Genomic DNA, 13,473 nt, shown 5'->3' with positions numbered 1-13,473 from the left:
ATTCTTGAATATGGCAAAATTCCACACCCATCAGTACACCTTTCGATAAGGTGAATGAAACTTATGTGAAGCCAAGATGTTTCAAAGAGAAGTTCAATGAAGTAAAAGAAAGTAAAACCATCCAAATCTGGGGGTCTTGTTTACCTCCATGAGAGAAAAGGAAGACAGCTTTGGGTACAGCAATATCTTTGGGCTTTACTAGTGCTCAGTACTGTGCTGGAGATTGATAAAAGTGAGCAGCATATGAATTTTCAGAGAATAAACAAGGTGATTGAATTTTGAACTTAAGTTGGCCCTTCCTTTGTATATATACTGCCTGAGTTAGTGGAATGAGAAAAAAGTTCTAATGGTGGTGCCACCAGTTAATCTGTAGGATGCTTTTGAGCAAGTCAATTACTATTTTAATCTTATCCTCATCTATAAATTGAGAATTCCACTGACCCCTGCCTATTTTGAAAGACTGTTGAAGATTGATTGAGACAGTATTACTTGCCATGGAAATATAGGGATTAAGATTTAGGGACTTCATTTTTGTGTAGTTTAGAATAGTTCTCAAAGACCAGGCTCCCTGTGCTACCTAATCAAGAAGTGTGACCTTCTGTGTTAGTTTTTCTTTTCTTCAAATAAGCAATGTGATAGTCCAGGAGATCAATAAGCAGTCTTGACTCTAAAGGATGAAAATTTGGGGAGCCAGAGACATACATGAAATATGAAGAGTAAAAATATATTAGCAGCATCAAAGGAAATATGAAATGCCACATACCAGTATGACAGTGACATAGCTTATAATTCAGTAAATGGATGTGATCCATAGGAACAGAAATCAGAATGATTGGTTTTATGGAGGGAGCGGGATTAACTGGAAAAGGGGATGAGGGAACTTTTTAGTTCTAGGGTGATGGAAATGTTCTGCATCTTGAGTAGTGTGTTGGTTATACAGATGTAAACATTTGTCAAAACTCACTGAACTCAACACTTAAAATTTGTGTATTTTTGCATATAATTATGCTGTAACAGAATAATAAAAACAGAAAAATGTTTAAATGGAAAAATTACAAGATATGAAAGCAATAATCAAGTGGATACAGATTAAAATCAGTACCTATAATCATAGTATAGGTATATAAAACATATAATTTTAATGGAAAACAAAAATTAAAGAATCATCAAGGTGTGTTGGGGTGAAGTTAATCCAGGAATGGCCCTATTTTGTGGATTCTTGAGCTTGGTTTTGAGGAAAGGATGAGCTGTAGATGGCCAAAAAGAAGGGAAAGGCTTTTCAAATCCTGGAAACTCATATGCACAAGGGCTCAGATGGAGCCTGAGGCAGGATAGCAGATTGATTTGCAATGAATTTATGATGGAGTAACAATGCTTTAATGTTTCTTTCCATAGTTTAGTGTTAAGACTATGTAGAGAATCCTAGTAGCAACTTGTGAAAATAATCAGTCAGTTCAGTTCAGTTCCTGAGTCATGTCCAACTTTTTGCGACCCCATGGACTGCAGCATGCCAGGCTTCCCTGTCCATCACCAACTCCAAGAGCTTACTCAGACTCATGTCCATTGAGTCAGTGATGCCATTCAACAATCTTATCCTTGGTCATCCCCTTCTCCTCCCGCCTTCAATCTTTCCCAGCATCAGGGTCTTTTCCAATGAGTTAGCTCCTCACATCAGGTGGCTAAAGTATTGGAGTTTCAGCTTCAGCATCAGTCCTTCCAATGACTATTCAGGACTGATTTCCTTTAGGATGGACTGGTTGGATCTCCTTGCAGTCCAAGGGACTCTCAAGAGTCTTCTCCCACACCACAGTTCAAAAGCATCAATTCTTCGGCACTCAGCTTTCCTTATATTCCAACTCTCACATCCACGCATGACTGCTGGAAAAAACATAGCTTTAACTAGACTGACCTTTGTTGGCAAAGTAATGTCTCTGCTTTTTAATATGCTGTCTAAGTTGGTCATAGCTTTTCTTCCAAGGAGTACGTGTCTTTTAATTTCATGGTTGCAGTCACCAGCTGCAGTGATTTTGAAACCCAGAAAAATAAAGTCTCTCACTGTTTCCATTGTTTCCCCATCTACTTGCCATAAAGTGATGGGACCAGATGCCATGATCTTAGTTTTCTGAATGTTGAGTTTTAAGCCAACTTTTTCATTCTCCTCTTCCACTTTCATCAAGAGGCTCTTTAGTTTTTCTTCACTTTCTGCCATAAATGTGGTGTCATCTGCATACCTGAGGTTATTGATATTTCTCCCGGCAATCTTGATTCCAGCTTGTGCTTCATCCAGTCTGCATTTTGCATGATGTACTCTGCATATAAATTAAATAAGCAGGGTGACAATACACAGCCTTGACATACTCCTTTCTCAATTTGGAACCAGTCTGTTGTTCCATGACCAGTTCTAACTGTTGCTTCTTGACCTGCATACAGATTTCTCAGGAGGCAGGTAAAGTGGTCTGGTATTCCCATCCCTTTCAGAATTTTCCACAGTTAGTTGTGATCCACACAGTCAAAGGCTTTGGCGTAGCCAATAAAGCAGAAGTAGATGTGGAAACAATAGTTATTGATTTAATGATATTTTGGATTATTACTACATAAAATATTATATATGTTTCTTTCAATTTTTTTTGAGAACTTGAGTATTCTTGTTAGTAAAGCCTGATGCTCTAACATCCACAATTTTTTGCATTTATATATCTAAGATCTCTATTATCCCAGGAGGTTAGCATGCACATGGTTATTCTCCCTTTTAATTGGAACTAATGCGTACTTTAATGACTTTTGTTTTATTTCATTACCTTTTTGTTTTGTTTTGTTTCCTAAGAATCCATTATGAGGTCTTGGACTCATTTTTTGCAGAGCTCAGAAAGTTTAAGATGTGTTAAAGGCATTCCTTTAATTGTTATCTCACCTTAGCCCATAAACATTGCCCATTAATTATAGGACTGTTTTCAACCATCGCTGGCATATGCCTCTAAGAAAATTTCACTTTCAGTCAGTTTGACAATTGAATTCATGAACTGTTGTTCTAAAAGCCCTTAATACTAATTATTGTATTATATTTGTCAAAGAACAAAAAAGAGATCAAGATGACAGCAGCCTGCATAATTTAGGCTGTAATATAAAACTCGGAAAAAGAACAGTGTGGTTTGTATTGTGTAAGCTGTATATAGAGTACAAATACAAATTTTTAAAAATTGAAATGCATTTTTAAGAAAGTATCAGTGGCATGTATTTGAAGTAATTTGGAAACATTTTGCCAAATTAGTAAATCTGTGGTGGAATTAGAAGGGGTGAAAGTTAATAATTTCAGAAGAGTTTTTTACTATTACAAGCTAAAGTATTACAATTGATTAAAAGCAACATGAGTCCACTTTTATCTGAAAAATTATTACTTTCTCTTGGGTGGGAAGGAAAAGGTAAACAGCACCACACAAATCAGCAGCAATGATGGGAAGCTCCAATGTATACACACCAAATTTGAGGGTTATTGTCTCTCAAAGAAGGTAGGCATTGAAGATGGCGTGATCACTTATATTTGTCTGGTTAGCTTGATGTTTATCAGATTTCTATAGTTAACCTAGGTCTGGTTAGAGTTATAAATTGCTTTCACCTGAATTGGTCCTTGTCCAGTTTTCACACTATGTAAATATAGGCAGAAATAAAAAGAAAATTTTCCTAAGAAATAGCTTTGAAAACTAAGGAAGTCTGTTGGAAACATAAAGTGTTTTTGGCATCTTATATGTCATGTATGAAAAGTTAATGGAATTGGTTTTCATGACTGGCTTATGGAATTGGTCTCATTATTATATTGTCACACCTTGTATATGGGTAAATGGGTAGATCGTATACTCATTTCTGTGAAAAATTATGACCACTTTGTGGAAGAACTGGCAATATTATCAAGAATTTATGAATTGGAGTATGATTTTGGTAAAACTGGACTTTGTCTTCAGCCAAATGCTTTAATAACCTAACCTTTCAGTCTCTAACTGTTCACCAGAATTATTTGATTTTTGTTTGATAAAAAGATGGAGATGGGAAATGAGAGTTGCTTGCCATTTTATCTGCTGGTTCATAAAAAGAAAAGTGGAAAATTTCATCTCTGCATATTTTGAGTCTCAGCTAGTGGAGGACTAGTTTTGTCACTGATTTCTCTTAAATCCAGACATCCTGTCTTCCATGCCCCTCACTTCCATTCTGGGATCCCATGGATTATCCTGGAGAAGGAAATGGCAACCCATTCCAGTATTATTGCCTGGGAAATTCCGTGGAAAGAGGAGCCTGGCCGGCTACAGTGCATGAGTTGCAGAGAGTTGGACACGACCGAGTACGTGTGCATACATACATATTATCCATACCTTTGGACTCCATGCTTTAAATAATGTCTCTCAAGAATATTAAGTCATTTTTATATATTTTTATTAATACTACATAGAATGACATATAAACATTTTTTGATCAGTGTGAAATAATCTTTATTGCTACAAAGAGACAATATTTTACTCAACTTTGGAAGCCCATATTATACATAAATGTGCATGTTACATCATTTAAAAAATGTTGAAAATAGCTGTTGATTCTCCATTTTGACCTTTAAGGAGTTCCCTTTGGAGGCATTTTCTTATAGTCCTGTTAGCAAGCACTGACCTTTTAATCAAGCCAAATGGGGTACACAAGACATCAGACTTCTATAGGAACATGGATTTTAACTTTTTAAAAGTGATTTCACTAGAGGCTAGTTTAGGGCAACAAAGTAAATGCCTGAGAAAAGAAGTCTTCAGCAGAGGTTTATGAGTTACCAAAACAAAGAGTTCAAACTGTGCTCACCAAAAGTGAAGCAGTTAAAAAATTAGAGAAGGTGTTTGAATTGATGAGCTGTTTGAGTTGGTCTTCTGACCTCTGAAGTGACCTTTTGCATTACCTCCTCGGGTTAGAAAGATAATTAACTTTCCTCTTCTTTCCCCCTAAGGCAATCCTGGCCAGAATTTCAGCTGGTCCTTTTGAAGGGTAATATCATGGTGCAATGCATTGGTTTAGGATGTAACCTTGCTTATCTGCATTTCAGTGGGACCACTGAAATAGAGATGGCCACTGCTGTTACTGCCTTTGGATGGGGGCTTGGGGAGGTACCTCCTCAAATCCAAACCAGTCTGCCCCTCGATAGCTTCTGATAGCAGGAAGATCATTCTATTCTGCCCAAACTTTTTTTTTTTTCATTGTCAGTTTTAGAGAACAATGACTCTATTATTCAAGGGGATAAAAATGAAATACATTGTTTGAAAGTGGTTTGATTAATATATGATAGTTATTTTATATGATGAAGATTTTTAAAAGTTTATCCTATTTTTCAACATGTTTAGCTGCTGTCTTATCTTCATAGCACTTCTGGAGTTGCAGTAATAAACAGCTTAATCAGGTCTCATAAATTTGTTGTATACTGCTAAGGACTTTAATTGGAAATATAATAAATCCTTTAAGTAAGGACTAGTCATTATAGAAAGCTGATTTGTGACAGCTAAGTGTTCGCATTATACTAAAGTGAAATATAAACACTCCTTTGTAACTTGCATGTCATTATAACACACAGATGTCTTGGCTCCAAGAACACGTGTATTAAATGAGTGCTGGCTTGGATTTATGCCAGGGTCGTGGCTTAGTGATCTTAAGTAAGAGCCCAGAACATCCCATGATGGGAGGTCAAGCTAACTGCCTTTTTGTTAAAAGAATTCTACTCTGTGTGTGGAGTCTGTAACTTGTGGAGAGTGGATGCTCAGATCAGTCTATTCTCCTACAACCTTCAACTAAAGACTACAACACATTTTAAAATCTCTTAACAACTAAAGAGAAAGCCTTTTCAGTACATGAAGACTTTAAGATATAAGTTGAAAATCTTGCAGAAGACTCTTGCTTTAGGGCAAATATTGGCTGGCTTAGTTGCTTTAAGAACTGCGTTTTCCACAGTTTTTAGTTATATGGAGAAACTGAGAGTATAGAGAACATCTTTTCCTGTGTTTAAATAAATTGTGTATGTGTTGGGAGTAAGTGAATGGAAAGAGGGAAGGGAAGAAGAGGAGCAAGGCTGTATGGTAGGGCAGGTCCACTAGGTCATTTTGAATTTTGGTGAATCGGGTCTCTATTGGAAATAATCATGTAAAGATGTACATTCTGTAGGAGGAAGCATGAGCCTGGGTTTTAAGGCTGTAAAGCATTGACTGATCAATTGCTGAATGCAAATACCAGTAGAGATTGACTTGTGCTGATATTACTATTAACACTATTGTTATTTTAGATAGTGATCTGATTATAGAACTTGTATAATTGTTGAGTGGTCTGCCCATAATCGTCCACCTCCTCCCACCCACCCCCAAGCCCCCGCGAACCTTCAGTTCAGTTTAGTCACTCAGTTGTGTCTGACTATTTGCGACCCCATGGACTGCAGCATGCCAGACCTCCCTGTCTATCACCAACTTGCGAGTTTACACAAACTCATGTACACTGAGTCGGTGATGCCATCCAACCATCTCTTCCTCTGTCGTCCCCTTCTCCTCCCACCTTCAATCTTTCCCAGAATCAGGGTCTTTTCCAATGAGTCAGTTCTTCGAATCAGGTGGCCAAAGTATTGGAGTTTCAGCTTCTGCAACAGACCTTCCAATGAATATTCAGTACTGATCTCCTTTAGGATGGACTGGTTGGATCTTCTTGCAGTCCAAGGGACTCTCAAGAGTCTTCTCCAATACCATAGTTCAAAAGCATCAATTCTTTGGTGCTCAGCTTTCCTTATATTCCAACTCTCACATCCATACATGACTACTGGAAAAACCATAGCCTTGACGAGATGGACCTTAGTTGGCAAAGTAATGTCTCTGCTTTTTAATATGCTGTCTAGCTTGGTCATAACTTTTCTTCCCAGGAGTAAGCATCTTTTAATTTCATGGCTGCAGTCACCATCTGCAGTGATTTTGGTGCCCCCCAAAAGAAAGTCTGCCACTGTTTCCACTGTTTCCCCATCTATTTGCCATGAAGTGATTGGACCAGATGCCATGATCTTAGTTTTCTGAATGTTGAGCTTTAAACCAACTTTTTCACTCTCCTCTTTCACATTCATCAAGAGGCTCTTTAGTTTTTCTTCGCTTTCTGTCGTACGTATGGTGTCATCTGCGTATCTGAGGTTGTTGATATTTCTCCCGGCAATCTTGATTCCAGCTTGTTCTTCATCCAACCCAGCGTTTCTCATGATGTATTCTGAGTATAAGTTAAATAAGCAGGGTGGCAATACACAGCCTTGATGTACTCCTTTTCCTATTTGGAACCAATCCAGTTGTTCCATGTCCAGTTTTAACTGTTGCTTCCTGACATGCATACAGATTTCTCAAGAGGCAGATCAGGTGGTTGGTATTCCCATCTTTTTCAGAATTTTCCACAGTTTGTGGTGATCAACACAGTCAAAGGCTTTGGCATAGTCAATAAAGCAAAAATAGATGTTTTTCTGGAACTCTTTTTGAGTGGTCTGCCCATAATCCTCCACCTCCACCCACCCACCTCACCCTGCCCACCACAGTCTTCTTATACTCAGCAGTGGCCACAGGACTAGAAATAGTCAGTTTTCATTCCAATCCCAAAGAAAGGCAATGCCAAAGAATGCTCAAACTACCGCACAATTGCACTCATCTCACATGCTAGTAAAGTGATGCTTACAATTCTCCAAGCCAGGCTTCAGTAATACGTGAATCGTGAACTTCCAGATGTTGAACCTGGTTTTAGAAAAGGCAGAGGAACCAGAAGTCAAATTGCCAACATCTGCTGGATCAGCAAAAAAGCAAGAGAGTTCCAGAAAAACATGTATTTCTGCATTATTGACTATGCCAAAGCTTTTGACTGTGTGGATCACAATAAACTGTGGAAAATTCAGAAAGAGACGGGAATACCAGACCACCTGACCTGCCTCTTGAGAAACGTGTATGCAGGTCAGGAAGCAACAGTTAGAACTGGACATGGAACAACAGACTGGTTCCAAATAGGAAAAGGAGTACGTCAAGGCTGTATATTGTCACCCTGTTTATTTAACTTATATGCAGAGTGCATCATAAGAAATGCTGGGCTGGAAGAAGAACAAGCTGGAATCAAGATTGCTGGGAGAAATATCAGTAACCTCAGATATGAAGATGACACCACGCTTATGGCTGAAAGTGAAGAAGAACTACAGAGCCTCTTGATGAAAGTGAAAGAGGAGAGTGAAAAAGTTGGCTTAAAACTCAACATTCAGAAAACTAAGATCATGGCATCTGGTCCCATCACTTCATGGCAAATAGATGGGGAAACAGTGGAAACAGTGAGAGACTTTTTTTTCGGGGGCTCCAAAATCACTGCAGATGGTGACTGCAGCCATGAAATTAAAAGATGCTTACTCCTTGGAAGGAAAATTATGACCAAGCTAGACAGCATATTAAAAAGCAGAGACATTACTTTGTCAACAAAGGTCCGTCTAGTCACAGCTATGGTTTTTCCAGTGGTCATGTATGAATGTGAGAGTTGGACTGTAAAGAAAGCTGAGCACAGAAGAACTGATGCTTTTGAACTGTGGTGTAGGAGAAAACTCTTGAGAGTCCCTTGGACTGCAAGAAGATCCAACCAGTCCATCCTAAAGGAGATCAGTACTGAATATTCATTGGAAGGACTGATGCTGAAGCTGAAACTCCAATACTTTGGCCACCTGATGCAAAGAACTGACTCATTGGAAAAGACCCTGATTCTGGGAAAGATTGAAGGCGGGAGGAAAAGGGGATGACAGAGCATGAGATGGTTGGATAGCATCACTGACTCAATGTGCACGAGTTTGAGTAAACTCTGGGAGTCGGTGATGGACAGGGGGGTCTGGCATGCTGCATCCATGGAGTCGTAAAGAGTCAGACCCGACCGAGCGACTGAACTGAACTGAACTGACCAGGTTGAGAAGCTGAGGCATCAAAAACTTAAGTTGTTATCATACAATGGAATGCTCCCTGTTTACCAAATTTCTCATCATTTGGTGAAACTATTTTTACCCATCTAAGTGGTGTTAATATATTTTGAAGCAGATAATGTTTAATTGTATCATTATTCTTTTAAACAATACCTAGGAAATACAACCTCAAAGTTAAATGTATTCAATGTGAGAGTGGGTCTTTTAGGATACAGTTTGTCATTATTGTTGTTTAGTTGCTAAGTCATGTCTGACTATTTTGCAACCCCGTGAACAGTAGCCCGCCAGGCTCCTCTATCCATGGGGTTTTCCAGGCAAGAAAACAGAAGTGGGTTGCCATTTCCTTCTCCAAGGGATCTTCTTGACCCAGGGGTCAAACTTGCACCTCCTGCATTGCTTGGCAGGTGGATTCTTGACCACTGAGCCACCTGGAAAGTCCCTGGGCTATAGTTGCTTGACCGCAGCAACAGCAATAACAGCAATTCATCATGTGATAGAGACAATCACAATACTTTATAAGTGAATACTGGAGGCCCTAAAAATTCAGTCCTTGTGAACAAGAGAAAAATTTCTGTGAACCAAAAGTTCCTGTCTTCCTGTGTCTGCCATTAGGGTACAGTTCTGAATCCACAGAATTGCCAGTTGGTTAATATCTTGATATTGAATATTATATTCATGTTTAAGTGCCACCTGATGCAAAGAACTGACTCATTAGAAAAGCCCGTGATGCTGGGAAAGATTGAAGGCAGCAGAAGAAGGGCATGACAGAGGATGAAATGGTTGGATGGCCTCACTGACTCGGTGGACATGAGTTTGAGCTAGCCCCAGGAGTTGGTGATGGACAGGGAAGCCTGGCGTGCTGTAGTCCATGGGGTCGCAAAGAGTCAGACATGACTGAATGACTGAACTAACCTATTAATATTTCATTAACAAGTTTTAATAATCAATAATGAAATTAAGTGTTAAGGCTATCTTCTTGAAAGGGCTCAAAATTCTCCTCCAATGTTCGCTGTCATAACTGTTATCATATCAAACCTCATGCTTGTGCTCAGTTGCTCCATTTGTGTCCAGCTCTTTGCAGCTCTGCAGACTCTAGCTCACCAGACTCCTCTGTCTGTCCGATGTTCCCAGCAAGAATACTGGGGTGGGTTACCATGCCCTCCTCCAGGGGACCTTTGCAACCTAAGGGCCAAACTTGCTTCTCCTGCATCTCCTGCATTGCAGGTGGATTGCTTACCGCTGGGGGAAGATATCAGATCTAAAACCAGGCACATGTCATGTATCAAGTACCTGTTCAGTAGCACAATCATCTTTGATAAACACCCTATCTCAAGGAATATTAAGATCTTCATTTAAGCTTTATTTGATGTAGAAATGAGGTGTCTGGCCAAGAAAAGGCAGAAAATGTTTAAACGAGAAAGTGGCTTAATCCCTGCCTTCTTTTTTCTTGTACTTCTCTTATCCCATCAAAGAGATGATCCCACATTTTCCAGGATCAGTAATTTCCTCTCTGCTATTGGAGTGAGTGGTGAGGAATACCAGTGGGACGACTTGGACTGCTTGCCTTTCCATTCCCTTAGTGTGAAGCCCACTCATCCCCAGATAGGATCTGGTGTTGAGCACAGCAGAAGTCTTCCAGCTGGCATCCAGACAAGGCCCGAACATGTGGAGAACAGATTTAGTCTGAGTTGACTTTGAGACTCATTTCACCCTACATTAGGCCAAAGGTGGCAAACCCTGCTCTCAGGGGAAGATTGCTTACTAGTTTAGAAAAAAAAAAAAAAAAAAGAAAAGGAAGAAAGAAAGCTAAGCATAAGCAGTGAAGAATCCAATGAATTTATAAGATAAGTAAAGGAGCATGACAGATTATCAAAGACGAGGATCAAACCTTAGAAGCATCCATCCCCAACCCATGCAAGTATTTTTAGGATTGTGTTTCTTACACATTATCATGGAGAAAGATAAAGCAAAACAAAGATTGCTAAAGATGTGCAAGAAGAGACAAACCAGGACATTCCGCTTTATTCCTAGTTGGCACTTTTCTCCGTTCACTTCTAGGCCAGATGGTCACAGACTGATATGATGAGAGGTCTGAGATCCACAATTAATTACTAAAGCTGCAGGGAAGCAGTCATAGTGGACCTTCACAAAGGGAAGATAGTCAAGTCAGGCATGGTATTTCAACCTCATTACAATTAGCATATTCAATGCTTAGTAAATAATAATCACAAATAAAATAAATTTCCGGTAGTCATGGCTTGAGTTGTCTTTGAGTATTATCCTGTCATTTTCTAAAATTTGCCTCTAGAAAATTTAGATCTGATTTGAATGGTCATTAGAAGGTTAGTCATCTAATTGTTTCCCAAAAGACTTCCCTATAAGTATTTTCCTGAACTTGCTACCACATATATTTAAGGTTTGGGGCCTTCTTGGTGGCTCTGTAGTAGAGAAGCTGCCTGCCAATGCAGGAGACACAGGTTCAATACCTGGGCTGGAAAGATCCCCTGGAGAAGGAAATGGCAACCCAATCTTGTATTCTTGCCTGGGAAATCCCATAGACAGAGGATCCTGGTGGTCTATAATCCAGGGGCAGGGAGGAGGGTCACAAAAGAGTTGGACATGACCTAGCAACTAAACAACAACAAATATTTAGTGCTGTTTTACATAATTGTACCATTGATCTGCCAATATTTTTGTTGATGCTAGTGGAATGACTAGCAGCCAGTCTGATATGGTCACTGTGGGTCATGGGTCTATTACAGAATTTCTATGAGTTTTAAACCACTGCTGACTTTGGGTAATTTTTGTCCTCCATTCAGTTCAGTCTCTCAGTTGTGTCTGACTCTTTGCAACCCCATGGACTGCAGCACATCAGGCTTCCCAGTCCATCACCAACTCCCGGAGCTTGCTCAAACTCACGTCCATTGAGTCAGTGATGCCGTCCAACCATCTCATCCCTTCTTGTCTCTTTCTCCTCCTGCCTTCAATCTTGCCCAGCATCAGGGTCTTTTCTAATGAATCAGTTCTTTGCATCAGGTGGCCAAAGTATTGGAGTTTCAGCTTCAGTATCAGTCCTTCCACTGAATATTCAGGACTGATTTCCTTTAGGATGGACTGGTTGGATCTCCTTGCAGTCCAAGGGACTCTCAAGAGTCTTCTCCCACACTACAATTCAAAAGCATGAATTCTTTGGCATTCAGCTTTCTTTGTAGTCCAACCCTCACATCCATACATGACTATTGGTAAAACCATAGCTTTGTCTAGACAGACCTTTGTTGGCAAAGTAATGTATCTGCTTGTTAATATGCTATCTAGGTTGGTCATAGCTTTTCTTCCAAGGAGCAAGTGTCTTTTTATTTTATGGCTACGGTCAGCATCTGCAGTGATTTTGGAGTCCAGGAAAAAAAAAAGTCTCTCACTGTTTCCATTGTTTCCCCATCTATTTGCCATGAAGGGATGGGACCAGATGCCATGATCTTTGTTTTTTGAATGTTGAGTTTTAAGCAAGCTTTTTCATCTCCTCTTTCACTTTAATCAAAAGGCTCTTTAGTTTCTCTTTGCTTTCGGCCATAAGGATGGTGTCATTTGCATATCTGAGATTATTGATATTTCTCTACATACAGTAACTTTTGCCCTAGATACGATACATACATTATTTTTGGAAATTTCAAAAAAATTAGAAAATCATAGCTGATTTTAATGAAGAAGGAAAGATGGATATATGTTATTCAGGGACCTTAGGTTGTCTGCATGGTGTCTAGCACCCTTTTCTTACTAGCAGAACTTTTAAGTTCATTATGTGGGGGTTGAGGAAAGAAGTAGTGGGCAAAGTTTTACTGGTACCTAGTTAAAAAACTCTCCAGTTTCTAGGCTCTCTTTCAGCTCAGAGTGACATGTTCCATAGATCTCACCAGTGAGATGGAAGTGGACGGCCTCCTGCTTTCTTTGATGTTCCATCATGCCGATTCCTGGCTGCCAGATTTCTGCCCTGATGGCCATGATAGCTGCAACATTGCCTGCCATATGGGAAAGCAAGACCTTCTGATCGGTGTGTGTGCCAGTTCCAGACTGTTTCTTTGGCCTCCAAATGTCCTGACTTCAGCTCTGCTCAGACCTTCAGATACTTCCCCAGCTCAGGCCTCTCTCTCTTCTTTGTTTCCTAGATTTTCTGGTCCTGATACACATTTTCTTGGACACGGGTTGACTTTTCATAGTGAGATGCAGTCTGACTGCCTTCTTTTTGTCTTGGCAGTTTTCCATTTTAAGGGCTCTGGTATACAGTCTCTCCTTTGCTAATATGAGGGCAACAAAGGGTCAGGGCTCAGAACCATTGCTCTAGAGTCAGACTGACCTGGTTTTGAATTTGGGGAGCTACTTAATCTCCTTGTTCCTTGATTTTTGAGCTGCAAAATGAGAATGATAGTTTCAATCTCATGATATTGTTGTAAGAATTAAATGAGGTAAACTTGTAAGGCAATTGGCCCGACTGTGATCATGATCAGTCGATCAGT

At 39.6% G+C, this 13,473-nt stretch overlaps 1 protein-coding gene across 6 annotated transcripts in view; it reads left to right on the top strand.

Annotated features, from left to right (window-relative positions):
* The window catches only part of BBS9 (Bardet-Biedl syndrome 9), a 438,091-nt gene that overhangs the window by 282,079 nt on the left and 142,539 nt on the right, over positions 1-13,473 (top strand). The window contains exon 20 of one of the 6 annotated variants that reach the window (XM_061165397.1): positions 4,169-4,404. The exons of the other annotated variants lie outside the window; for them this stretch is intronic. Coding sequence (XP_061021380.1) covers positions 4,169-4,381 — 213 coding nt within the window. The 3' untranslated portion in view covers positions 4,382-4,404. Of the gene's footprint in view, positions 1-4,168; positions 4,405-13,473 lie in introns of those variants that run through there. 6 annotated transcript variants of the gene reach the window in all.

Source organism: Dama dama, chromosome 18 (genome assembly GCF_033118175.1).
Source record: "Dama dama isolate Ldn47 chromosome 18, ASM3311817v1, whole genome shotgun sequence".
Taxonomy (NCBI): domain Eukaryota; kingdom Metazoa; phylum Chordata; class Mammalia; order Artiodactyla; family Cervidae; genus Dama; species Dama dama.
This window is presented reverse-complemented; position numbering and strand designations above follow the sequence as displayed.